This window comes from Carassius auratus, chromosome 6 (assembly GCF_003368295.1).
Source record: "Carassius auratus strain Wakin chromosome 6, ASM336829v1, whole genome shotgun sequence".
NCBI lineage: Eukaryota > Metazoa > Chordata > Actinopteri > Cypriniformes > Cyprinidae > Carassius > Carassius auratus.
This window is the reverse complement of record NC_039248.1, coordinates 22,624,643-22,651,280: the sequence shown is the minus strand read 5'-3', so window position 1 is coordinate 22,651,280 and position 26,638 is coordinate 22,624,643. Positions and strand designations below refer to the sequence as shown.

Genomic DNA, 26,638 nt, shown 5'->3' with positions numbered 1-26,638 from the left:
CTCAAACCTTAACAAAATCCCTGAAAAATTAAGTTCTTCTACTTACTGTATCCTCCCACACCCACAGTGCCACTGACCCCCACATACAGCTTGCAGACCAACAGCCTCTGAAAGCGCAGCAGTAGGTCCAGAGAGGCCGAGCGCTCCTTGCTGACCTGCTCCGTGTCTTGGCAGTTTGAGATTCGTCGTGCCACATCCTTAAGACGAGCTATAGTCTGTGAAGCAATGTTTCTACAGAATAATACACAAAGAAGAGTGTTACTAAAGGCTATGACGTTCAGTTGATTAAGAGTTTTCTAAAGCCATCTTTAAGTTTCATGCATTGAAAAGTGAATCACTGCATTACCTGAGCAGTTGTTGGACCAGCTGGACCAATGGAAGGCTCTGCTTGTTTGTTGACTCATAGATGCCGGTGTTGATCAGGTCTTTGTCCAGTGTGGTGCGACAGCGATGCAGAGAAGAGGCACTGGCTTCCTGCTCATCGATCTCCTTCTCTTTCTGTGCTTCTTTTTTAGCCTCGATATCCTAATAAAAGAAATGCAGAGAAAGTAGTTAATTGGAATGTCAAAACAAAACTAAAACAGCACAAAAAAATCTAAATAAAAAAACAACAAACCAAACAAAACTAAGCTAAAAAACAAACCAAAATAAAATAAAAAACAAAACACCAAACTAAACTAAAAACAAAACTAAAACCAAAATAAAATAAAAAACAAAACACCAAACTAAACTAAAAACAAAACTAAAACCAAAATAAAATAAAAAACAAAACACCAAACTAAACTAAACTAAAAACAAAACCAAAATAAAAAACAAAACAAAATAAAAACAACAAAACAAAAATTAAACAAAGAGATATATAAATAACAGAGTTTAACGCGTTTAAAATAACACATAACACAATCATTTAAAACTGAAATGATTTTTGACACTTTTCCCTCAGGGGTCATGAATCAGTTTCCTCTGTCTGGTTTTTGGCAGTGCTCTGTTAAATGTTGGAGATACAATGCATGGAGGGTGAATAAATGATGAAGTGTCTAATGAATAAAACATGCTGACCTGGATCTCAGCCGTGATGGCAGCATTCAAAGCAGACTCCAGCCCTCCGTCGGCCATCAGACTACTAACCAAGAGGTCGATCATGAAGCGACGGCCAGGACTTACACTCATCTCATTAGCAGATGCTAATAAATACAGAAATGCTTTTAACCATAAATGCTGTGATAGAAACAAACATGACATTGACTGCTTGTTTTTTTGTTTTGTTTTTTAAAGATGATTTATCCACAGATGTTACCAGATGTAAACCAGCCAGTTGCTGCACTTTTTTTTGACTCTGATGAACGATAAATACATTGCCAACCAATCAGAATCAATCGTGCTATAATGAGATCGAGAATTTAAAACAGCAGACTCGCGTCCGCTTAGAATACACAAATAATATTGTTCGCTGGTGTGGGTGCTAATATCGTTATCTTTATAGTTATCATTCTTGGGGCGAACAGGCCTTTATAGTCCAGTGAGACTTATATATGTTTTTTTCCTCGTCATGACGTATTTTTGGACTGATGCGACTTATAGTCCGAAAAATACGGTAGTAGCACTTAGTTATTTATGAACTGACCTGCATTGGGCAGCAGTGAGGACAGGGCTCTCGCTCTTTCCTCTGCAGTGGGCAGTAGCACTGACCAGCCACTCTGGAGCACGGCCTGGGCAGCCACCTGCACAGTGTTTAAAACCCCGGCGTTGCTGGCCAGCGTCACCACTGTCTGCTTGAGGTTATTAAGCAGCCCGCTTCCCAAGCCCAAACCTAGCTCCTCAGGGTCCACCTGGTTACTGATGGCTGCATGGAGCTGGAAGAGATAGAATACAATGACAATATTCAAGATGAATTATGCTTTTAGGAGGACATACTATTCAAACTGGTATTTTGGAATAAATACCTGTAATCTGAGCAGGTTGAGAGCGGCCACAACCATGCACTCTTTCTCCTGCGGCGGTGGCCAATCAGAGCTGCCGTCCATGCCCTCACTGACCTGCCGAAGCAGCAGGTCCAGCTGGTCGAACGTCATTGTGCACACGTCCACCACAAATGGTACACGGAGCCCTACGGACCACTCAGAGCATGACGACCATGCAAAACTCTGAAAAACAGAATATTACAAAATATAAGTAGTATGCAGTCAAAAGCAGCATACAATGAATTACATTCTGGTGAAAGACAGGTTATACCTGGCCAGGGCCACAGGAGATGCCTATTATGTGTTTAGAATTAAGGCCTGGCAGGGCTTTAGGCTGCTTCTTATTGGAGAAGAGCGTGTCAAAGTGCTGAAGTTTATCATTACTGCCCCAACTGTGCACCTCTCCTTCTTCTGTGAGGGCCAGGCAGTGTGTAGAGCCAACTGCTACATCCACCACCCTCTTACCTGAATTGACAAAGAATTAAATGTTAAAAGCAGACTTCAGATTAAAAAATTTATGAAAACTGGTGACAGAGTTTAAATAAACCATATTTTGAAATGTACGTGTTGATAAAGTCAATTTGATATGCCATTTTGCTTCCATAATGTAGCATTTACAAGTGAAAAAAGTCTATATTCCATGGGCAAAAAAAATTTAGGGAGAGACTTGATTTGATCCATCTGGAATTTATTAAATCTGGATTGTACAAATGCCTAAATATTTGCCTATTTGTTCAAATAGGCAAATTGTTTTGTTATTTTGTTGTTGTATTTCGTTATTTTAGAATTACTTATGTGGCTATAGTGTTTATTAATTAATATTTTAAACTAGCTTTTATACATACATTTATGTTTTTTTTTTATCTTAATTAAAATATTAGTAATTTTTTATGCGATGTTGATGTATACTAGTTTTTATATAGTTTTCGTTTTCTAATATTTAATAGCAGCTTTATTTAATTGAAAATGCATTTGAACAGTTTTAGTTAACAATAATAACACGGTAACATTTCAATGAAAGAAAACAAAATGGTTTTCCTTCTTTGGAATAATATGTGAATTAAACATTCACAATGAGGAACTTTTCAATATTAGATGTGGAACATGTTATAAAATATATTAAATGTCATGTTGACTTTGCCTTCAGATTTCGAAAACCTGAAATGTGTATGTTGTGAAAACGCAATTCCTGAAAACACTGAACCTTGTAGACTGTCGAGCAGTTTGGGATAGCGGACGTGTTCGTCAGTGCCGTGGCCAAGTCTCTGATTGTCTCCTTTGCCCCAAGTGTACACTTGTCCATCTTTAGTGAGAGCTACGGAGAACTGGCTCCCACAGCACACCTTCACCATATCCAAATCCTGTAACTTCTCCACAAGTTTTGGCGTTTTGCATCCATCACTACCCCCACGACCGAGTTTACCATAGTCACCATCACCCCATGACCAAACCTGACCTGTAAAGAGCACGCAAGAAAAATGATCATGCCATTCTTACATTATCTTAAAACCACTTCTGAATGTGCCTTTATGAGATGTATACCATTCTCAGTCACAGCGAGGGTCTGAGCATCTCCACTTCCACATGCCACATAGATGACCTTAAGCCCCTTCAGAGCAGTTACCAGCATGGGAGTGGTCTGGTCCTCACTAGAGCCTTCAGAAAAGCATGCAAGCATCATTTAACTGTGTCCTGTATAGGGGTGGGCGATATCTCGATATTTAAAATATATCGAGATATTTTTTAAACACGATATGGATTTTGACATATCGTATATATCGATATATTGTTTATATTCTGATTCCGCCACTTTGCTTGTTTGCCTTCCCTGTGCTGTGCTCGCCCCCGCTCGCTCGCCCCCCGCCTCCTTGCTTTTGTCCCCTCTCACCTCGCGTGTAGAGAACTAGTCAAAAAAAAAAAAAAAGACAACTGGCTCCATTATATGGAGATACTTCAGTTTTAAGGCGTAGGGCGAACGGCAGGCAGATGTCTACTGTAGGGCCCAATGAAACGCGGACGGAATCGCGGAATCCAGTCATAAAAATGGAATTTACAGTTTAACGCGGAATGTCACGGAATTGGTCAAATTTTAAATGAATTAATCAAAAGTCGGTCATGCACTTACATCAAATCGCGAAATGGACTAATATCTGCAAATATTAACCCGGAAAAGTCTATTTAAATATGAATCCTGCATGTTCTGCGTGTCTGTGTCAACGAATGGAGCAGAAGCGCGTCTTCATTCATTAAACACGGAAGCTCGCATAACGCTCGCGCTGATTTCATTGTCTTTCCTCTCTCTAAATAAAGACGTGAACACATGAGGAACATCTCCAGAACTGCACTGAGAGTCACTTCATGAGCATCTGACCGTTTGAATTGAGTAAGACTAGCTCATATCACATCATAGACTGTGGTATCACATACACAGAACTGTAAAGGTAAACCCGTCAAAATAAAAGTATTTGACAGAAATCTATTACTATTGTACAGCAGAATATAGATAGCCCACTACTACTACTATTAAAATGAAACGAAAATAATTTTATAAGGAATAATCACAAAACATTTCTCCCATGTTTTATTTTTAATAGTAAATCCCCTTTGTTTACCAAAAAATAAAGTTTGCCTAATTTTAAATAATTAAAAGATAAATTAAATGAATGTTTTATGCCTTCATTTGATAATCAGAAAAATGTAAATACACAGAATTTCTGAAGGGAAAAAAAATTTCACATAAGGCTATTTTAAGAATTTTTTTAAACTAATTAAGTTGTTTTAATGCATTTATGCACACAGAATTAGGTAACAATAAAACATATGGTGAAGAAAAAAATAAAATGTTTCATAGGCCCCTTAACATGTAATATTTGCCATATTTGTTTTTGCAGTAGTTTTTTGGGGGTTATTTTTCCTGTAAAGATATCGAGATATAAATCGTATATCGAGATATAGCAAAATATATCGAGATATATTTTTTGCTCCATATCGCCCAGCCCTAGTCCTGTAGTAAGATTATATATCTGTCTTGTTATAAACAGCAGTGGATTTGAACTGGATTTATACTGGAGATGTTACCGTGGCCTAGCCTGCCGTAGTTTCCTCGGCCCCATGTGTACAGCTCTCCGTCTGCTGTGATCGCTGCGCTGTACGTGCTGCCACACGCGATGTGAATAACTTGCTTCCCTGCCGGCCTCCCTGAGAATACTGCAATCATGGTGGGTTCCTCTAAATACCTGTAGAAGCACAAGTAAACACGCTTTATGTTGTGTGATTCTTTGCATACAAAGAATACAAAGAACTATATTGTTTTTAAATAGCATACTACAATGGTTGGTTTTGACTGGTCAAATACTGTAATTAACATTCTCAGGTGTGTAGAAGAAGAACCCCAGCAGTTCAGTTGACAGGCCCAGGTCAGAGTAGAGCTACATAAGAACTGGTCACCAAAAACCCCTGTATCTACAACAGTTTGTCGAATTCTCTCAAGCAGTGGTCTCAATGGCCGAATTAGTGCTCAGAAACCAGAATCAAACAGAAGACAGCAAAAAATTGTGTTGCATTTGCCAAGTCCCACAGCTTGCAGGAAGGATGGACTGTGGAAAAGTGGCAGAAGGTTGCTTTTTTCGATGAATCATCTATTGAACTGCATCCCAATAGTAGCAAATACTGCAGAAGACCTACTGGAACTAGCATGAGCCCAAGATTCACACAGAAAACAGTCAAGTTCAGTGGAGGAAATATCATGGTTTGGGGTTACATTCAGTATGGGGGCTTGCCAGAGATCTGCAAAGTGGATGGCAACATCAACAGCCTGAGGTATCAAGACATTCTTGCTGCCCATTACATTCCAAACAACAAGAGAGGGCAAATTCTTCAGCAGGATGGCGCTCCTTCTCATACTTCAGCCTCCATATCAAAGTTCCCGAGAGCAAAGAATGTCAAGGTGCTCCAGGATTGGCCAGCCCAGTCACCAGACATGAACATTATTGAGTAATGTTGGGTAAGATGAAGGAGAAGGCATTGAAGATGAAACCAAAGAATCTTGATGAACTCTGGAAGTCCTGCAAGAATGCTTTCTTTGCCATTTCAGAGGAGTCAGTTATTTGAGTCATTGCAGAGAGGTATGGATGCAGTCCTCCAAGCTCATGGGAGTGATAGACAATATTAATTCTTTTTCCACTGCACCAAGACTTCATGCTCTGTACTGTACATTATTTCTGTTAAGTGACAATACTTTTGTATAGGCAAAGTCTGACCTTTCTGTCCTAATTAAATAATTAAAAGTAAAGGCATGATAAGATTTTATTTTGTTAAAATAAGCATAATCTAGAGGCCTTTGCCTTTCATAATAAGCCACTTCTGATTACAAATGAGTCAAGTTATTATTTGTTGTTCCTACAACTTGGACAGGCGACATGATTTTTGTCAGGGAGTATATATATATATATATGTGTGTGAGAGATATTGTTCATTCACATTTTTTCCAGTCTGGTATCTTTTGATATATTTGTTTAGCATTTGTAATTAATGCTATTACTCTTGCTCTATTCTTTTTTTTTTTTTTATTCTATCTGTTTTCTTTTTATTTATTATATTAGTTAAAATCCCGTGCTACGTGTACTGTGTTAACCTAACTGAGACTTGTTATAGCACTTATATATCATTGCTCTTTTTGTTGTTTTTGATTGCTTCCACTGTCTTCATCTGTAAGTCGCTTTGGATAAAAGAGTCTGCTAAATGAATAAATGTAATGTAAATGTAATTAATTTGTTTTCACTTTTATGTTTTATGTTTATTAACAATATGTTAGGTGATTTTTTTGATAGCCCTTGTATGTTTTTTTTTTGGTCATGTGGGTGATCATGTGATCTAGGTTGTGCTTGTATTTAAGGGCTGAACTCTTGATGTGTTGTCTGTTGTCTGATGAAGAGCTTGTAGGCTCGAAAATGTCACCTGCGGTGAGAACAAATGTTTTTCTACTTTGCTCTTCCTGTCTAACAAAAATATGAAAAAAAAATTCTATTCAAGGTAAATTGTTCTATAAAAAGGCACAGATTCCACAAAAATATTTATCAGTGCACTGATAACAACAAGAAATCAGTACAATAGAATAACTTCTGAAATATAAAAAATCGGTTTAGTTCTGTAATGTCAAAGCTAGGTTTTAAAGTAAATACAATGCAATATAAAGAAAAACTGGACATTTTTAATTGTAATAATATTTCACAATATTAACCGTTTTCTATATTTTTTTTAACATAAATGCAGCCTTGGTAAGCATTGTAAACATTTAAAAAATCGTATCTACCTGAAACTTCTGAACTGTTGTGCATATACAGTATTTGGGTTTGAAAGATGAGATTGGAAGTTTGATGATTTTGGTGTGCTCTTACGTAGTGTCTCCATGTCCTAGCCTGCCTCCATCTCCACAACCCCATGAGAACACCTCCCCATTGACTGAAAGTGCCAAGTAGTGCTGCCCATCCGGGTGAGCTGCAAGCTCCATTATTTTCCTGGATGACAATGCGTGTACTAGCATAGGGGCCTAACAGGAAATAACAGGTTAGTTCAGTGCACAAATCAAAAGTAGAAAAATAAAGAGAAGTTCTTGGTCAGCAACATCTATACACACACACACACATTTACATTAATCTCTAAAGTGTGAGAGACAAAACAACAATAACATAGCATACAGCTAACAAAATGAGGGACTCACTAGCGTAGTGCTTTTGTAGTTTTGTGTGTAGACGGCACCAGTGATGGTCAAGATGAGGAAACCCTTCTCTGAGCAGACAATCTGTGTGACGCCCAGGTTTGACAGTGCCTTGCACTGAATTGGTCCATTCACATTAGCGTAAGGTTTCCATCCAAGCAGACCCCAACCAATCACCTCCTGCAGAGTACTCTGAAAGAAGAAAGACAAGAAGAGATTGAGCTCTGTGAAGAATGATTTTGCTTTCCTCAAAGAGGGATTATAGATCATAACCACAAACAAGAGTTCCCTGGGGCTTCCTAGAGATTCATTGTGCTCTAGAGTCAATAAGCAGCTCCAACACAAACAATGAAAGTGGGACTCACACGGGCAAACATGTAGCATGATTAAGAGGACATAAAGCTGAGCCACTGTTAAGTCATGCAAGATGCAAATAAAATGTCAATGCACAATGTTGCATGTAGTACCTTGTTAGAGGTGGGTGAGCTGCACTGCGGGGGGCTGCATGGGGCCGCCAGGCGGTCCAAGTGTGCCATGATGACTACAGCTGTCTGCCGGAGATCAATGGCCAGGTCATTATCTTGAGGCAGTGTAAGGTAGCGCAGAAAACTTTCATTTGGGCTCAGAGGGGCCGAAAGGATCTGAGAACATAAGTAGTGAAACATAAAACCAGGAAGAACAGTGCAGTTATAAAAATGATTCAAGAATTCAATCTCACCTCAATCTCCTCTTCAGGAACAGGCTCCTCCTTACTGCTGTGGATGTTCTGGAAGCGCTGCAGGAGGGGCAGTAAAGGGGCGCTGGTGCCCTGGGTCGAGCGCTCATTATCCATTTCTCTGGTTCCACTGTCCCAGAGCCTCAGCAGCAGCAAAACTGCAGACAGCAGCTGACTAAAACACAAAAATCGCATGAAAAAGTGAGATTGAGTATTTATGAATATGACTCTACAGTCCTATCAACAATCTCAGAAAAGTCAAAAGCACTGTCCAAAATTAACACTAGGTTAGGGTCCTACAGAGTATTTTTGATCATTTTATCAAAAGGAATTTTGAACAGTGGTCATATGAAACATCATGCTGAATACCTGAGAGTTCCTCGCTGCACTGCAAGCTCCAGAAGGATGGCCAGGGCCAGGTGCTGATCCTGCAAGGGAATGTTACTGGGCGCTTTTCCACTGGCAATTCCATGAATGTCACTGAAAAACAACAGAGTATAATTAGCTTTAATAGCAATGTAGATTTATGATCAGTTTGCATGAAAAAAAAATTAAAGTAGGAAATTAATACTAATTTAGCAAGGTCACTTTAAACTGATCAAAAGTTAAAGTGAATAATTTTTTTGTAAAGTTATTTTTATTAGTTTTCAACTAATAAAAATAAGAAATGTTTCTTGGGCAGCAAATCAGCACATTAGAATGATTTCTGAAAGATCATCTGACACTGAAGACTAGTAAAGCCTGCCGAAAATTCATCTTTGCCCCCACAGGAATAAAACACATTTTAAAAATATATATTAAAAATTGTAAACAATTAAATTAATTGCAATAAAATGTAACTGTATTTTTGGTTAAATAAATTAAATGAAATGCAATCTTGGTGTACTGTATCTTGATGCAAGTTTTCTAGTTAAAATAGATAAAAAATTACTACACAGGAATTAATATTACTACTTCTGCATTTGGGAATAGTGAAGGTGAATGACTGGCAAACCTGAGGAATTTGGTGGCCCTCTCGACCACCTCCAGCCAGACGGGCGACACTGTGCCCTCATCAAACAGTGTAGCTTCTGGGAGAGCCCGCAGAGCGTCCAGAGACTCCTGCAGTAACTCACTGCACAGGTCTGCATCATCACCTGAGATGCCACAAACAATTAATGAGTGTGAATATAATTACGTTGTAAGGCTTCCATTATCATGCAGTGCTTTGGCTACCAGGCGGTCTGCAATGTCAATAGATTTTTATAATGAAGTTACATCTTTATTTTCATTTCTCTGATCAAAAGCACCGTCTTCACAGCCGCATTCAGGCAAGAGATATTTGGCTTCTGCATCACATCTCACGGCACGCGGTTTCTTTTCAACACATTCCCCTGAACATTACATTTAATGTCGTATCAAGTTAAAAATATTCAAGATTTTTTTAAAAGCTGTGTCTAATTGGGACACAATTTTACTTCCTTTTCTTACTCCGAGTTAGTCCAGGTAGAAGCGTTCGATTCCAGGTTTTATTACACCCTAAATGCAAAAAAGTACCTAAACCTAAAGACAGCTTTTTAGCAATGGGGGTTAGGGCTGTCACTTTTGAGAAGAATCTAATTCGAACAGATATCGAATATCATGTAATGTATTCGAATACATTCAAATATCTACGATTTGGTCATGGGCCTACGCTACAATACGTCTAGAGTGCCCTCTACTGGATAAGATGGCAAATAATAAAATAAAAAACAAACGGTCTAATCATAGACTGTAAAAAATGCGCTACACATGGCATTTTAAAAAAACTGATATTTTATTTATAGTTCGCTTACGGATATTTCACGTCATGTTCGAATGCATATTTTTAAATAGACTACGCTACGGCAACATAGATGACATTCGTGGAGTAAGAAAAAATTCATGACCAGTAGGATTGTAATAAGGATGTAATGCAAAAGAAAAGGCATGAGACGGCTGTTTCGGTCAATGGTAAGTTTTAATTTAAAATGTTTGTGATAGCCTACTACCTTTTAACCTAAGAAATGAAGACTGCAGGCTGCATTTAAGTTTTGCCACTTGCTTGAATATCTTAATAATATATAAATATATACAGACGTAATTTTAATATATTGCGCTTGTATGTCTATGAAAGATTGTATAAGCTACTGTATAAAAAGATAATCACTGCTTAAATCCCATTCAAATGTAGTTATATTATATATTAAATATATCCATGTATGTAGCAGCAATATCACGAGTAGCCATGCGATATAGTTTATTGAGATACTGGGTTTATACAACACAGTTCAACAGTACAAGTGTGTAAATAAAAAAGAGACAACAACAAGAGTGCCTTTTAAATCCACTTTTGTGCAGAACTACTTCTTTTCACCACAGATTCAAGTCTTGTTGTGACAGTTTAACAGTTAAGTCTAAGCTTCTGTTACTAAATCAAAAACATCACTTTAGAACTAGAAAAGAAAGAACGTTGAGTTGCTTCATTGCAGCTCATTGTATCATGTAAAGACAAGTATTATGAGAGAGATTGCTTGAGTCTTTTAATTGCATCTTATATTCATTCGTCAGGCCGATCTTATATCCATAATTCAAGATCAGTTTGAATATCCACTGAGGAAAGCAATATCTTTGTCTTCGTACTTTAAACAGTTAAGAGGATTTCCCATGACAGCGGACTTGTTGGCTGTGTCCCTATGGTTGCATCTCATAAGGCTGTTTAAAGCAACAATAATGTCCTTGTTTCAGTCCCTTTCAATATAAAAGTCCTTGTAACTCACTCAAAAGACAATCGTAATAATGTAACTTTCTCTGAAGATGAAATTATAATCACTATCAGACCCTTTCACAATACCAAATACCACATTGTAACACTTTACAAACTTCATAATCTTGGGAAGAAAGAGGCGGGAACCAGTGGACTTCCAAATAAATCTTTAATGATGAAATAAACACCAAAACAGCGCAACAGCCCCTCGTGGATGACTGCCGCACACAAACAAAAACCAAACACAAAATAAAGCCCAAGCCTGGTCCTTTCTCGTCCTTCACTGTTCGTCTCTCCTCTTTTGTATCCTTCCGATCTCCTCCGTGGGACGCGAGACCGGTGAGTGGAGCAGGTGTCACTCATTTCCAAATCACTCCACCGGCCTCGCTCCGTTCCCACCGCTCTCAGCCCCCGCCCCACTCACCACAGACATATACAGCACTCTAGTTAACATAGGATTTATTTACATAAAAATATAAAGATATGAAACTTAACTTTTTCCTAAAGCCAAATTGACTTCTCCTGGAACAAGTAACAGATTAATAAGTCCAAAGATTGAAGAACTGGGATGTTTTCAGCTTCCAGGAATTGTGCACAGATCCTTGCAACATGAGGCTGTGCATTATCATGCTGCAACATAATGGGATGGTCGTGGATGAATTGCTCAACAATGGGTCTCAGGATCTCATCATGGTATCTCTGTGCATTCAAAATGCCATCAATAAAATGTGCCAGTGTCCTTTGTCCATAACATACACCTGCCCATACCATAACCCCACAGCCACCATGGGCCACTCGATCCACAATGTTGACATCAGCAAACCGCTCACCCACACGACACCATACACGCTGTCTGCCATCTGCTCTGTATTCATCCATGAAGAGAACACCTCTCCCAAATACCATAAACCTTTGAATGCTTTGGTTATGCAAACCAATTGTTGCAGCAGATGTCCGGCTGACTGGTCTCAGATGATCTTGGAGGTGAAGATGCTGGATGTGGAGGTCCTGGGCTGGTGTGATTACACGTGGTCTGCGGTTGTGAGGCCGTTTGGATGTACTGCCAAATTCTCTGAAACACCTTTGGAGATGGCTTATGGTAAAGAAATTTACATTCAATTCATGGGCAAAAGCTCTAGTGAACATCCCTGCAGTCAGCATGCCAATTACTCCCTCACTCCCTCAAAACTTGCGACATTTGTGGCATTGTGCTGTGTGATAAAACTGCACATTTGGCCTTTTATTGTGGCCAGCCTAAGGTCTTGTCCAAACTAAAACATTTTAGTTTGAAAACGCAATTTTTTTTCTCTCTGTTTTGGCCTTCAATCGACACTGAGACAGTGTTTTTAGTCAAGGAAAACTGAGCTTTGTGAAAACCCTCTCCAAAGTAGATGAATTTGAAAATGCCTTTTTCACGTTGTGGTGTAGACTGTGAAAACAAAGGCTTTTGAAAAAGATGACGCAATTTTAGTCATGTGAGGCATATCATACCAACAGATATCAGTGTTTATACTGGTATTGTGCATGTTATGTGCTATGCACTTGCACAATATTGCTACAAAAGTGTTACTTTGTACACTCTTCATATCACAGTCCTGCAAAGGTGAAAGCAAATTTACTCGCAATTGCTATCTGCAGCAAAACATGAGGGCAGTTGCGTTTTAGATCAGACATAGATCAGATCGTGAGTGTGTGCGACTTGGACGCGTCACTGAATGGCAGGTTCCTTTCATAAAATAATCCTGTCAGAAAATCTGCATAAAAACATATCATGTCTGTTCCATGTGTATCATCTGCAGTGAGCTTTTTTTGACGGTTTGCGCATGCGCAGAAAGCAAATGTAAAGTTTTCTGATGTTTCAACGTGGATGAGAAAGTTTGCAAAATGCCTGAAAATGCTAGTGTGGACGGAGAGCGTTTTAAAATGAAAATGCTTTTTTTTTCAAATGCATCTGGATTAATGTAGACGTAGCCTAAGGTACACCTGTGCAATAATCATGCTGTCTAATCAGCATCTTGATAAGCCACACCTGTGAGGTGACTGGATTAATCTCGGCAAAGGAAGTGCTCACTAACACAAATTTAGACAGAGTTGTGACAATACTTTAAAGAAATAGGCCTTGTGTACATAGAAAAAGCTTTTGAGTTCAGCTAATGAAAAATGGGGGCAAAAACAAGTGCGTTGCGTTTATAATTTTGTTCAGTGTATATCGTTCTTCTGCAGTTGATGCTCACGTAAATAAATGCTGCTAGCATAACTCCACTTGTTGTTACAGTTAGAGTGTTGATACTACTGGAGTATTGCACCGCTGAAAAAGGTCAATCAGATTCAGAAATACTAATATATATATATATATATATATATTAAATAATGTCTAATAATGTTTTAGATAGTCCAGATAATTTAAGGAAATTTCATTTGATTAACTATTTATTGAAAAAACTGACAAAATAACAACAAATAACAATAGGCTCAAAACAGCACATCCAGAATTATAAAACGCATCATTCCAGGAGTACAAATCAATATGGTCCATGACCTTTTGAGTGGATCACTGCTTTATTCTTAAATGAACCTCTGAGGCTGGAGTGTAAATATTGTGAAGCAGGCCTTCTATAGACCATGATACTCTTCAGCTCAATGTATGATCTTTGATGTCTCTTTCCCACCAAAGACAGGAAAACCTGACAGGATAAACATTCCCCCTTCCTCTAATTTCTCTGCTTCCTCCCATTCCAACCCTCATATTTTCTCTCATATATTCACAACTATGGCAGCTCAGCTCAAATCCAGCTCTCGGCTGTTCAATGGAACATGTATATGGCTCAGGTTTCAGGGAGGCTTTATATCCCGGGCCAGAGAGGCTGTATCCACCCATTCCCTGTGGACACTGTGCTGCAGCGTTTTCAACATTGAAACAGATCACAACTAGATCTCCCACCAGTCTCTAACCTTCTGCTCAGCCTCAGTAATTCAGCTACAGGCAGAACAGAAAATTCTGCTTATGTTTGCCCCCAACTCTGGGTTAAACTGCAGAGTCAAACTTCTGTATCACCACTTCCTACCTGAAGTTAAGATTAATGAACAGCCCAACAGAAAAACAATTTCATGTGCTTCACATTAAGCTCATAAAATCTAGAATCTGAGCAATTATTTTTCCCTACACTACGCCACATACAAAGGTTTGACAGAAATTAATTTAAGCCCATTAAAAGTCACTAATATGTTAAACTAGATCAATAAATGTGTCAATTATATGATAAACTGCCTTCATAGGCTTCATATTAGGGCTGCAGCTATTGATTATTTTAGTAATCAAGTATTCTACATAGATTATTCCATAGATTAATTGTATACAAATTATTCTTTATTAAAGAGCAATACTAAATATACAAGAGATAAGATAGGCATCTTAAAATTAACAATTTGTTTTCTTTTTAGAAAACATTTTCATTGCTGAAATTGCATGCATTAATAACCACGAAAACTAAACCAAATGTAGGCCACTAAATAAAAGAAAGTATCTATTAACACTTTAAAAATACATAAGTTTATGATTTTCTAAAAAGTTGCATTGTTAAAAAAAAACGCTACTTGTATAAGATAGTGTTTTGAGAGTGAAAAAAACACACTTAAAAGTCGTGTATAGGCTCATGTTAAACAATAAAATAACGTTATTAACCGGTAAATGGCCATTTCAAATTTCCGATTCTGTTCGGAAATATAAAATGTAATTTAGTGTCTGTTCCTGTCAAAATTTTGTTCGTTTCCAGTTTTCGTTTTCATTCCTTGAACTGGTTCAGAGCCCTGAATAATAACTAAACATTGAATTTTTGTCACACAACTAGGCCTGTCATGATAACAACGTTTTGTTGTGCAATATATTGCCCCAGAAATAATTGCGATAATCAATATTTTTGTCATTTTAAAGACCATTTTATACCACTGAATATAAAATCATAATATAACAGCATAAAATGCAAGAAGGCCTACACACTTCCAAATTACAACAAACCTTTACTTACTGAGAATATTTAGATCAAGGTAATTAAGTATCCAAATTAGATACCTTAAAAACCTTAATAATAGTAAATCAACGAGTAGAAAAAAAGAAAAAATGCACAATGAATTTGTATGGAGATTTTCCCATCTACAGATTTTTCCCAGACCTTCTTTTCTTCTTCTGTAAATAAAGGGTGCACACTAATGTTGAAAAACACAATCATTACTAAGCAGTCAGATGTCTGCATGCACAAAGGCACATATCCATAAACAAGACCAAATCTGAAGATGAAACTTTTTTTGTTTAAATTTGAACAAGCTCCTTACGACTACACCATGTTATGTACGAGAAGCTGCAAGAGACACAGGTGCACGTGGAATGTACAAAACATGGTGACATAAATTTTTAAGTAAATATAATGGGCGATATATTGCGTCACCAAAAATGATTGAGGTCATGAACATATATTGAGCAATAAGTCGAAAGATATATTGATTATTGCGACAGGCCTACGTGCAACTTAACTTTCAAGTTTCAGCCTAAATTAAGCTCAAGCATGACATAAGGCTTTACTGACTTCTTGGAAGGCTTTGCAGCTTTCGTGAGAGGCAAAAATCAGTGGACAGGGAGGTAACTTGGAACAAGAGACCATACACAATTTCTAAACACACTTTTCTTAAATTAAACTCTAAAAAGAGTTATTTGGAGAATAAACCCTCTTAAATGTCTCTTTGGGGAAAGACGGTGTTCCATGTGTTGTTATGGAAGGATTTCTGAACTGGTGATTCATATATATATTTGACCTGCAACTAACGATTATTTTTTCTGTCAACTAATCTAACGATTATTTTTTCGATTAGTCGACTACTCTAACGATTATTTTTATTACAATAAATAATCTAATGATCCTTTTTTGATTAGCTAATGAATCCTTTGGATAACTTTACAAAAAAATAAGTACAACTTCTAATATAATATTTCAACCTTTATTCATTTTCAACCAATGTAGTTGAAGTTTTAGTATACAAAAATAAAGAGGCAAAGAAAATTATTTTGCTATGGTAAATGAGTTTACGATAGCGTTTATAATTAAACCACAGTAGCCAAAATTTACAGTTGTCTGAGACAACATGAAATGTTCTTTAGCATCACAAACCATAAAATGTAGTCAGGGTTCTGCTATGGTTTAGCATGGTTTCCAGAGATCTGGAGCTGATTCAGGGTAGCTCGGTGGTTGTCACGGCGAGCTGTCTTTTAAGGGGCCATTCACATATTCACAAGTTCGTTATTTCCAATGTAGGTGTGCGGTATGCGCGCTCATAATGGTAGCGACGCAATGCGCCTGTTCGCACAGCATCGAGTTAAAAACATCTAAACTTTTCTGAATGCCGCAAGTGCACCGCGGGTCATGTGACAAGAACTAACCAATCAGCTTCATCCTTTGAAAGCTCAGCTAAGATGAGGGAACAGCTGATAATTTCTGTATATGGATTGCCATTTTGAAATAAATTTAGTACCAAAGCTACCGCAAGCGATTTTTGGTGCTGCAAATCCATTTATCCTTTGCTGAAATTTCCACATCTTCATGGAGAGAGCAGGTCATGGTTGCTTAGCAACGACAGACATCCCAGGGGTGCAACTGCCCGAGGGCTTTGGAAAAAAGGAGAAAGCGGCACGACTAGCGTTTCCCACGCATTTTTAGGCACGATATGTGAACGGCCCCTAACGCGTGTTCGAAACCAGCGCCAACACAGACTTACTTTATTTTTTATTTTATCCTTACTTCAGCCGCTACGGGTGATCATACCAATAACTTGTAATATTAACAAGAATATCAGAATCATGCAATGAGCAAGTCTGCGTTTATTAGACACTTAATAATATCAGATCAGTTTGTGCTTTTAGAATCGCCGAATTTGCTGCGGTCGTTCCATCACATCTGCAGCAGACACCTGAACCAGGAAGTTGGTCATCACAGAGTAACCAGTTAAACTGTATCAATGGAGAGCGCCAGGATGTTTTCCTCTGAGGTGCTCGTGCATCGCAGTTGTGCTGCCGTGGTACCCCATATCGGTTTTTCAAAGGGAACAAAGGGCCATTTTATTTGGCCTCTGTTTAAAGTATTCCCATACTTTTGATAACACTGTTCTCTGTTTTTGTGATAGAATGCAACTTTCCCCATTTCCAGTATGCCATTACGCGAGATGTAAACAGTGTGACGCATCGACGCATTTCACGCACGTTGACGTATTTTTGTAGTCGATGTAATCGACGACGTCGCAGCGTCATTGCAGCACTAATATATATATTTATATATATTATATATAACCTCATGTGAGCCACAGAACAATTGGAAATAGTTGTAAAGTATCAGCAAATCCTCTGCTTTTGCTAAACCACTCTTTCCAAGAATCTCACTGACAAACAGATGCCATTAATATTATGTCAACAAAAGTTTTATTGCAGTCACAGCCCATTTTGGGCAATGGATGCTGGGTAATCTGCAAGTAACTTCAATGGCTAGCCAAACCATGCTGGAAATGGCTTACCAGATCTCCAGGCTCGACGAAGAAAGGCAAAGGCAAAGGAAAGAGCCGCTCTTGATCCCACCCTGGCCAAACCCTCCACTCCTTTACTGACTGGCCGAGCACTGAGGAAACGGACAAAAACATTTCAGCCTAGTATTTTCATTGCTTCTATTTAAAGCAGTTTCAAATGTAATCCAATTTCAATTAAAGCTCTGTTCCTCATACCTTTTGTTATCGGCGGCAGAGAGCGGAGGGCTGGGGGGACTTTTCCAGCGCACTTTGTACTTTTCCTCCATCATACTGTGGGTGAGTGAGATGAGGTAGCGCTCCAGGATCACCAGTCTCTGGCTCAGGCGCAGAGCGGATAGTGTGCTCTTAGCCGTCTGGGAAGACAGCTTCTGTTGGTCGTCTACCAGTGCCATCACACAGTCCTTCAGCTCTCCAGTTTCTGTTTAAATAAAAAAAAATAATAATATACAAGTAAATAAAATAACTATGACTTTTTACTTCAGGATTGTTTTTACTTGATTAATTTAGTTTTTAGTGTCTTGTCAATATTTAGTGTCATTCCAGGTTTCTTATTCTTTCTTTTTTGGTGTCCTGAATGAATCAGCCATTTGAACAAATTGAATGAATAAATGACTATGACTTAATCATTAAGACATTTACCACCAACTACTGGCAGTTCACAGTTCACTTCATTAAAGAAATAAATTTCATATTTCCATAGCAATATTAATGAAATATATTATTAAAGGTATAATTCACCCATCAAAAATGACAACTGTATCATCATTTACTCACCCTCATGGTTCAAAAGAGTATATGTATAAATTATATCAAACTAAATATTTCTTGCTGAAGCTAATTTCTCAGCCAAATTTGATGTGCAATTAATTTGCAATTACACGCCACAAACTTTTAATCGCTTACCAGCCCTATATATTATTATATTATATTACTATATTATTATAATATTTTAACTTTCGTCTACTATTATATTTGATGTTACAAAAAATAGGTAGTATAATAACTGTATTTAACTATGTTTTGTTTATGTGAAATATAATCTCAGCGAGCTGTCTTTAAAAACGCAAGTCTATAAGGAATTGAATCTAGTAATAATGATGCTGTATAACAATGTTCACTGCAATTTGAGTGCATTCCAGTCTAAAGCCTTCCTTATGCTTGCCTGAAACTGTCTGTCTGGCTCCACTGAACTGTTGTTACGGATGTGCATGCATTCTGCTCTTCACAGCCTCTGGATAAAAGCCTCATACAGGCAGACAGGGTGAATTAAAATAGCCGATCTGAAATCCACTTAAGCCTTATGTAAGCCAAGCTGCCTAACCCTCACAGGCCCTGAAGCAGTGCAGTCTGTACACAGCAGCACTAAGAGGTCACAGTGCACGGTACTGTGAGAAAAAGAAAGGGTTTGAGCATGTCACACAAAGATAAGTAAAAGAACGGCTTTAACTTCCACATAGCTATTTGATGATTTATTTAGCTTTAAACAGGCTCCCACATAAGCTAAAAAGCACTTGTTCATTTCCTGCAATTCAATATTATGCTTCTAGTATAGCAGTTGGTGCTGTTATCAGTAAAGTCCGCTTTTTCACCACCACTTTTATTGCTAGAACAATGGAGAGATGAGAAGAAATGATAGGGCTCTTCTACTGGTCTCTTTCATGGGCCAGATGATCCAGATCAAAACTCACTTTAACATTTACAGGCTATTTTACTAAAGGAAACCCAATCTAAAATTCATATATTTGACTTTCAATCTGTGCGAGAATCAAATTGCCATCTGATGCAGTTCTTTTATACACGAGGAATACATTTTAAAAGAAAATTAATAGTTAATTTCTCTATAATCATCCCATTTAGTGAGAATACAAAATTATTTATTTGTCCTTCTCTTTATTCTCTGAATTAATGTACAGTTCAAATGTCTAGGGTCAGAACTTTTTTCTTTTAATGAAATTAATAGTTTTATTCAGCAAGTGACAGTAAAGACACACACACACAAACATACATAAGATATCTATTTTTTTAAATGCTATTTATTGCAACTTTCTATCAATCAATAGAATCCTGAAAAACTGTTTTTAACATTGATAAAAAAATAATAAGAAATGTTTCTCGTACATGAAATCAGCACTTTAGAATGATTTCTGAAGCATCATGTGATACTGAAGACTGGAGTAATGCCTGCTGAAAATTCAGCTTTGAACTTAAAATATAATACAATAAAAAAAAAAGTTACTTTTAATTGTAATAATATTTCACAACAGTATTTTTGATCAAATATATTCAGCCTTGGTGAGCATAAAATACCAAATCTTTATCTTAATTTTAATATTTGAACAGTGGTGCAAAAACCTTGTAATTCAAATCTCTTAAAATACCATGGTGTATCTCAGTGTTTCCAGTAATAAATAAAGGGTGGATGGGCTCCCTCAATGCAAAAACAAAATTCTGCAATAAACACTGTTATGGACATGGTATTTTGCAATAGGATGTTATAGGAAATCCTGCTGAGGTGGTGTGTTGGACTGCACCTGCTCTACTACCATGTGATGTTCATAGGGGGCCTATGTGGCTTTCCGTCAGCATGTTCTTATCACTACCCACCAGAAAGCTGCTCCACCTAGACCTGGCCTACAACCACACACAGGGCAAAAATAACCTCACAGACAGTATGTACAGTTACCCGAGCCCCAAACACCTCACGCGCCAGCCAGAAAACACACACACATACACAAACCGAAACACATGCAGGGTAACACAAACTCTGTGCGGGTCTGCCAGAGAAGGAGTAGGTCACCTGTGTGGTGACAGGGCTGAATAACTGGGCCGCATTTAGATGTGGCAAATCCATCTGCTATCCTACATTACAGCACTTTGCTGATGAGAAACTCAGCCAATGGAAACTGCTGAAGGGTTTGCACTTCGATGTCATGTGCTGAGGAGGGAGAACAACGTGTGAAGTTGGGGGTGTCGTGTACGATTAGATGCATGATGACACACGCTGAAGTTTAATACTTAAAGATGAACCGGAAGTAGCAACGTATCTTTTCTTCTGTATTGTGACAGGTCGGAGTAAAAAAGATTATATAAAAAAAAAAGTATGGTGGTTTTCTTTGTATTGGTTTTTGAGGCGTGAGTGTTTAACTCAAAAATAGAGGTAGATGATTGGTCTTTTTTTATTTATTTTGTGTTTGGTTCTAGAAGTAACTTTCTCCAACATTAAACATACCTAAAACACAGGATATGATCCTCCTTTTTAAAACATCTAGACAGCAAGCAAAAACATGTTTTTGTGCATGTGGGAATCCTATGCAGATGAAGCCGATGATGTGTGAGTGGGAAGACCGCGCAAGATGACAGTCAGCAGATGCAGTAATCAGCATGTTGAGTTCAGCACTCTCTGTTTGAACCCAGAGCATGTCATTAAATATCACCACCCACCTGGCTGCCTCCCCCAGTCCCACATCTCAATGATGGAGTGATGGAAAGATGAAGCCGCCACCTCCTCCTCTTCCTTCTTTTCCTTATCGTTCGTATCATCTCTCTTTTGGGTGCAATCAGCACAGTCCTCTGAGAAGTTGACAGATTTTAGAAATTAAGAAAACAAAAAAAAAAACTTTAAGAAAAGAAGCTGACTTCACAAATATATCGTAATCCATGAGGATTCGAGGGTGACGTGACTTTTTACCTGGATGGGCGGATTCTTCTCTGTCAAAGACAATCTCTCCATCCTTCACCATCTCGTTCCACATCTCGCTCAGTCCTTCTGGAGAGAAGGCTCGCTGTAACACAGAAGAGATTATATTATAGCCATGTAATCTTTTTCAATTAATTCAAGACCTAACTGAAAATACTGCATATATTAATATATTACTTTATAATGTCTATAAAATAAGAAAACAAAAGCTAAATGTATTCCTGGTGTGCCCAGTAAAAATAAAAATTATATATATTTTTTTAAATATCGGCATCAGGCGATACGTTTTTCTGCTTGGCTGATGTGTTTGAGGAGGGACTTTTATTTTGATGGTGCTGAAAGTTCACATCGCTGTGTGTGTGTGTTTATGATTCCTTGAAGTACATTCCAGTCTATATATATGCATGTATGTATATAGTATACACACAAATTATTTTTGTAGAAACTGCAAGTTTTTTTTTTTTTTTTTTATTAATAGAGAGTTTAGTTTAGAAGAACAGCCTTTATTTATATATATACAAAAAATCTTTCATTACAGCTGATATACAAATATGGCAGAGAGGGCAGTTATCTTTTGGTGACTGACCATTAGCATCTGAACATTTCTATTTTGGCCAACTTACCCACTGAAATTCCACCACAGGCTCACTGAGGACTTAGCAATAATTACTCAAATTCAGAGCCCAGGCTCAAGTTTCAAATGTCAAAAATTAATTGACACAACAATCTTCAGACCTTTGAAAGCAGAGAGACTTTCACAACAACCGAGCTGATGCTAATAACAGCTACAGCACCTTGAGCAATACTCTAGACAAATGTCACAGACTCAAACTCACATACAGATACATATAAACAGCATTTTGGGATGTTGATTTCATAAGACATCACTTCACTGCTACCAGGAATCAGTACTATATTCATCCAGTGTTTTGAAACATAATCTGTTGTACAATTATTTACAGCACATGCATTTTCCCTTTAAAACAAGAAGGGATATTTTTTGCAAACAAGATGTCAATAATAATGTAGCAGTATAGAACATTTACCTGCATCTTAAATTAGCAAACGTCACATTTGTATAGGCCAATCTGTTTTGTGTGACAAATGAAAAATGTAAAAAGGACACATAAAGGGAAACCATAATTGGCAGACTCGGGCAGGCTGGAGAAAATTAAAATAGCTGTGTAATTACTTTAATATAGTTATGTACTAGCTAAAAGGGTTATTGTACAGTTCACAGCATTAGCCAAGAGAGATTTTTCTTCTTAAAAAAAGATACTGTATCTGATTGTAGAGTAAATCAAGATTTTAACTGAAACTAACAGCAAACTTGTGACTCGAAATTTAAATGAACTGTGGAATTTGTCTTAATACCCAACCCTGCTTACTGCATTTTTTAAAAATAAGTAAATATATGCATTAATTTATAAATATATGCACTGTGTGTTTCTAAGTGAAGCACTGCATGATCTGGTGTTTTCAGTGTATTCTCAGAAATATTCATAATATATATTATATATTATTTTTATACTTCTCACACACAAAAGGTACCCAGACAGCTTCTGGCAACCTCATAATAATCATAAAATCAGGCCGCATTGGAAATTTCCCTGTTAACACCAACAGGAGGCCAGAAAAATAAGCATAAAGAGACTTTGTGGTTCGCTTTAAGAGTTCTGACAGAACGGCACATTGACTGAAACGCACACAATGCAAGCTTTTCAACAGTTTAAGACTTGAAGCAATACTTTTAATATGGTACTGCCAGAATAAATTATCTATGTCCAATCAGAATCAGTACTCACCGAGAAACAAGATTCAAAAGATTTCCAGGGTCAAAAAAACAAAAAACAATTCCTGTTTCTGCTGAAGCTTAGGAAGCACACTGCCTGTATAACTGAACACAGCTAAAAGATGTAAATGTTGACCAACAGTGCAACCAAATAGCTTTCGGATAAGGACTTAAATAAATCCCTGCCCCCTTAAAAAACAGCAACACTCTATATTTAACATCAAGGACTATATTTGAGCCAATGATCAAATTCATTCCAAAATCTACCTGCAAGTCTATCTTCAGCCATTTGTCGTGGAAGCGCAGCTGGGCATCAAGGGAAAAAGATGGAGACGGCATCCTTCCCTCGGCTGTCCAGGCTGCAGATGCAGCCTTCCCTAAAGAGACACATTCACATTCAGATCAAACGACAAGTTAACACTGTGAAGCTCTGACCAGCAAAACAGATCACATCAAGCTATCTATATCTAATTAAAACAACTACCCCCCCCACTCCCAGTTTATATTGATTATTCGCATATGGATTTTCCCAAAGGCGCAGTTGTTCAGTGCAGCACAGTCTGTAGTTCATGATGCAATCCAGCAGTTTCAGATCATTGGGAACCATCTTCATAGCCAAATTCAGTACTATTTATTCATTCCACATTCTGTATAATACTGTGTTTAAAATTTCGCTTAAACATCTAGAAATTAAAGGGATTGCTCACTCCACATAAAAAAAGCTGCTCTTTGCAAAATTTTTAGAGCTTTTGAAGAATGTTTCCCATTTACTGCACTGTCTGAAGATATTATGCCTCAAAACATACCCAATACATATAGTACACAATATTTCTGTACCAAGACTTTTATCATCAAAAAGTTTTCCACTAATTCCATTCAAAAAGTGAAACTTGTATATTATATTCATTCATTACACACAGACTGATATATTTCAAATGTTTATTTCTTTTCATTTTGATGTTTAGAACTGACAACAAAGGAAAATCCCAAATTCAGTTTCTCAGAAAATTTGAATATTGTGAAAAGGTTCAATATTGAAGACACCTGGTGCCACACTCTAATCAGCTAATTAACTCAGAACACCTGCAAAGCCTTTAAATTCTCTCAGTCTAGTTCTGTAGGCTACACAATCATAGGGAAGACTGCGGACTTGACAGTTGTCCAAAAGACGACCAGTGTCACCTTGCACAAGGAGGGCAAGACACAAAATGTCATTGAAAAAGAGGCTGGCTGTTCACGGAGCTCTGTGTCCAAGCACATTAACAGAGAGGTGAAGAGAAGGAAAAGTGGTAGAAAAAAAAAAAAGTGTACAAGCAATAGGGATAACCACACCCTGGAGAGGATTGTTTAACAAAACCCATTTAAAAATGTGGGGGAGATTCACAAAGAGTAGACTGCAGCTGGAGTCAGTGCTTTAAGAACCACTACGCACAGACGAATGCAAGACATGGGTTTCAGCTGTCGCATTCCTTGTGTCAAGCCACTCTTGAACAACAGACAGCGTCAGAAGCGTCTAAAGACAAAAAGGACTGGACTGCTGCTGAGTGGTCCAAAGTTATGTTCTCTGATGAAAGTACATTTTGCATTTCCTTTGGAAATCAGGGTCCCAGAGTCTGGAGGAAGAGAGAAGAGGCCCACAATCCACGTTGCTTGAGGTCCAGTGTAAAGTTTCCACAGTCATTGATGGTTTGCGGTGCCATGTCATCTGCTGGTGTTGATCCACTGTGTTTTCTGAGGTCCAAGGTCAACACAACCATATACCAGGAAGTTTTAGAACACTTCATGCTTCCTGCTGCTGACCAACTTTATGGAGATGCAGATTTCATTTCCCAGCAGGACTTGGCACCTACACACAGTGCCAAAGCTACCAGTATCTGGTTTAAAGACCATGGCATCCCTGTTCTTAATTGTCTAGCAAATTCGCCTGACCTTAATCCCATAGAAAATCTGAGAGTATTGTGAAGAGGAAGATGCGATATGCCAGACCCAACAATGCAGAAGAGCTGAAGGCCACTATCAGAACAACCTGGGCTCTCATAACACCTGAGCAGTGCCACAGACTGATCGACTCCATGCCACGCTGCATTGCTGCAGTAATTCAGGCAGGAGCCCCAACTAAGTATTGAGTGCTGTACATGCTCATACTTTTTATTTTCATACTTTTCAGTTGGCAAAGATTTCTAAAAATCCTTTCTTTGTATTGGTCTTAATTCATATTCTAAATTTCTGAGATACTGAATTTGGGATTGTCCTTAGTTGTCAGTTATAATAATCATCAAAATTATAATTATACAATAATTATAAATAAATAAACATTTTAAATATATCAGTCTGTGTGTAATGAATGAATATAATATACAAGTTTCACTTTTTGAAAGGAATTAGTCAAATAAATTCACTTTTTGATGATATTCTAATTACATGACCAGCACCTGTATTTGAAGGAGAAAAAAAAACAAAAACACAACACTGCAATTTAAGTTATTCATTGATAATCTTACTGGAGGAGTCACTGAATCACTGAATCGCTGAGTCTATGAACTCAAAAATCACCAAGACTCATTCTGTGACTTGGATAAAGCAATTCTTGAAATATAAGTTAACAAACAGTATGGACAATTATCATGACTTTTTGTCCTTACTGATGTTTGACATATTCAGACAGCGCTCATTGTCACTGCTCAACGGATTCTTCAAATTTCCCCTTTTGTCTTCCATAAAGACATATGGATTTGGAATGACACAAGGATCTGTAAATATTGGCGTATGTTTAATTTTTCTGTGAACTGTACCTTTATCTTAAAGCGTAAATCAACCTTAAAAAATGTTAAAATGCGTCTTCCACCTCTTTCCACAGTTCATAAAATAAACAAATGAGCAATTGTAGCAATAAAATCTGAAAATAACATTATTCAAAATGATACAAAATATGATTGTGGCACTGTGTTAAAGCATCCATACCTGATCGAACAGGAGAGCATCACTGAAATAATTTATTAAAACAAACTGGGTGTTGGCTTAGTCATATTCTCCTTTCCATATCTAATTATCCCAGTCAACATGTAACGTTAGATGTTAGTAAAAAAAATATATTTGTATATAAATTTTTTTTGGTTAATCAACAGATGTTGCTGTATCGCTGCAGGTTGCTATCTGTGCTCGGTGTGTTGTTGATTGAACTCATCAGGCTGTCTGCCGCTAGCAGCTACAAGACAGGACGTTCCTAAATACTGACAGCGCTTTGACTTACTATTCTTGAACACACCACAGCCTATTAACACCGCAAACCAGTTACCTTTGCCTGTCCTAGAAGTGTTTTCGGAATAAACGCATGTTTTACCTGTTTGGATGTCCTATTGAATCCTTGCTTCTTTGCTCCTATCACCAGCTTTACTGCACTTTAATGTCGGCCATGTCGTGTGTTGACTGACA

General features: G+C 37.7%; 1 protein-coding gene across 5 annotated transcripts in view; it reads right to left on the bottom strand.

The window, feature by feature from the left end:
- Positions 1-26,638, bottom strand: part of herc2 (HECT and RLD domain containing E3 ubiquitin protein ligase 2) — a 56,727-nt gene extending 30,089 nt beyond the window's left edge. For 3 of the 5 annotated variants that reach the window (XM_026265671.1, XM_026265673.1, XM_026265672.1), the window contains exons 1-21: positions 26,547-26,638; positions 23,474-23,583; positions 21,406-21,499; positions 21,159-21,287; positions 17,913-18,135; positions 17,709-17,809; positions 9,387-9,528; positions 8,762-8,872; positions 8,396-8,567; positions 8,145-8,318; positions 7,681-7,869; positions 7,358-7,509; positions 5,040-5,197; positions 3,504-3,617; positions 3,166-3,417; positions 2,233-2,426; positions 1,944-2,144; positions 1,625-1,853; positions 1,060-1,184; positions 347-525; positions 47-231 (exon numbers count right to left, since the gene is read on the bottom strand). In XM_026265671.1, coding sequence (XP_026121456.1) covers positions 47-231; positions 347-525; positions 1,060-1,184; positions 1,625-1,853; positions 1,944-2,144; positions 2,233-2,426; positions 3,166-3,417; positions 3,504-3,617; positions 5,040-5,197; positions 7,358-7,509; positions 7,681-7,869; positions 8,145-8,318; positions 8,396-8,567; positions 8,762-8,872; positions 9,387-9,528; positions 17,709-17,809; positions 17,913-18,135; positions 21,159-21,287; positions 21,406-21,499; positions 23,474-23,545 — 3,196 coding nt within the window. In that variant the 5' untranslated portion in view covers positions 23,546-23,583; positions 26,547-26,638. Of the gene's footprint in view, positions 1-46; positions 232-346; positions 526-1,059; positions 1,185-1,624; positions 1,854-1,943; positions 2,145-2,232; positions 2,427-3,165; positions 3,418-3,503; positions 3,618-5,039; positions 5,198-7,272; positions 7,510-7,680; positions 7,870-8,144; positions 8,319-8,395; positions 8,568-8,761; positions 8,873-9,386; positions 9,529-17,708; positions 17,810-17,912; positions 18,136-21,158; positions 21,288-21,405; positions 21,500-23,219; positions 23,350-23,473; positions 23,584-26,546 lie in introns of those variants that run through there. The other 2 variants (XM_026265674.1, XM_026265675.1) reach the window with 2 other exon arrangements.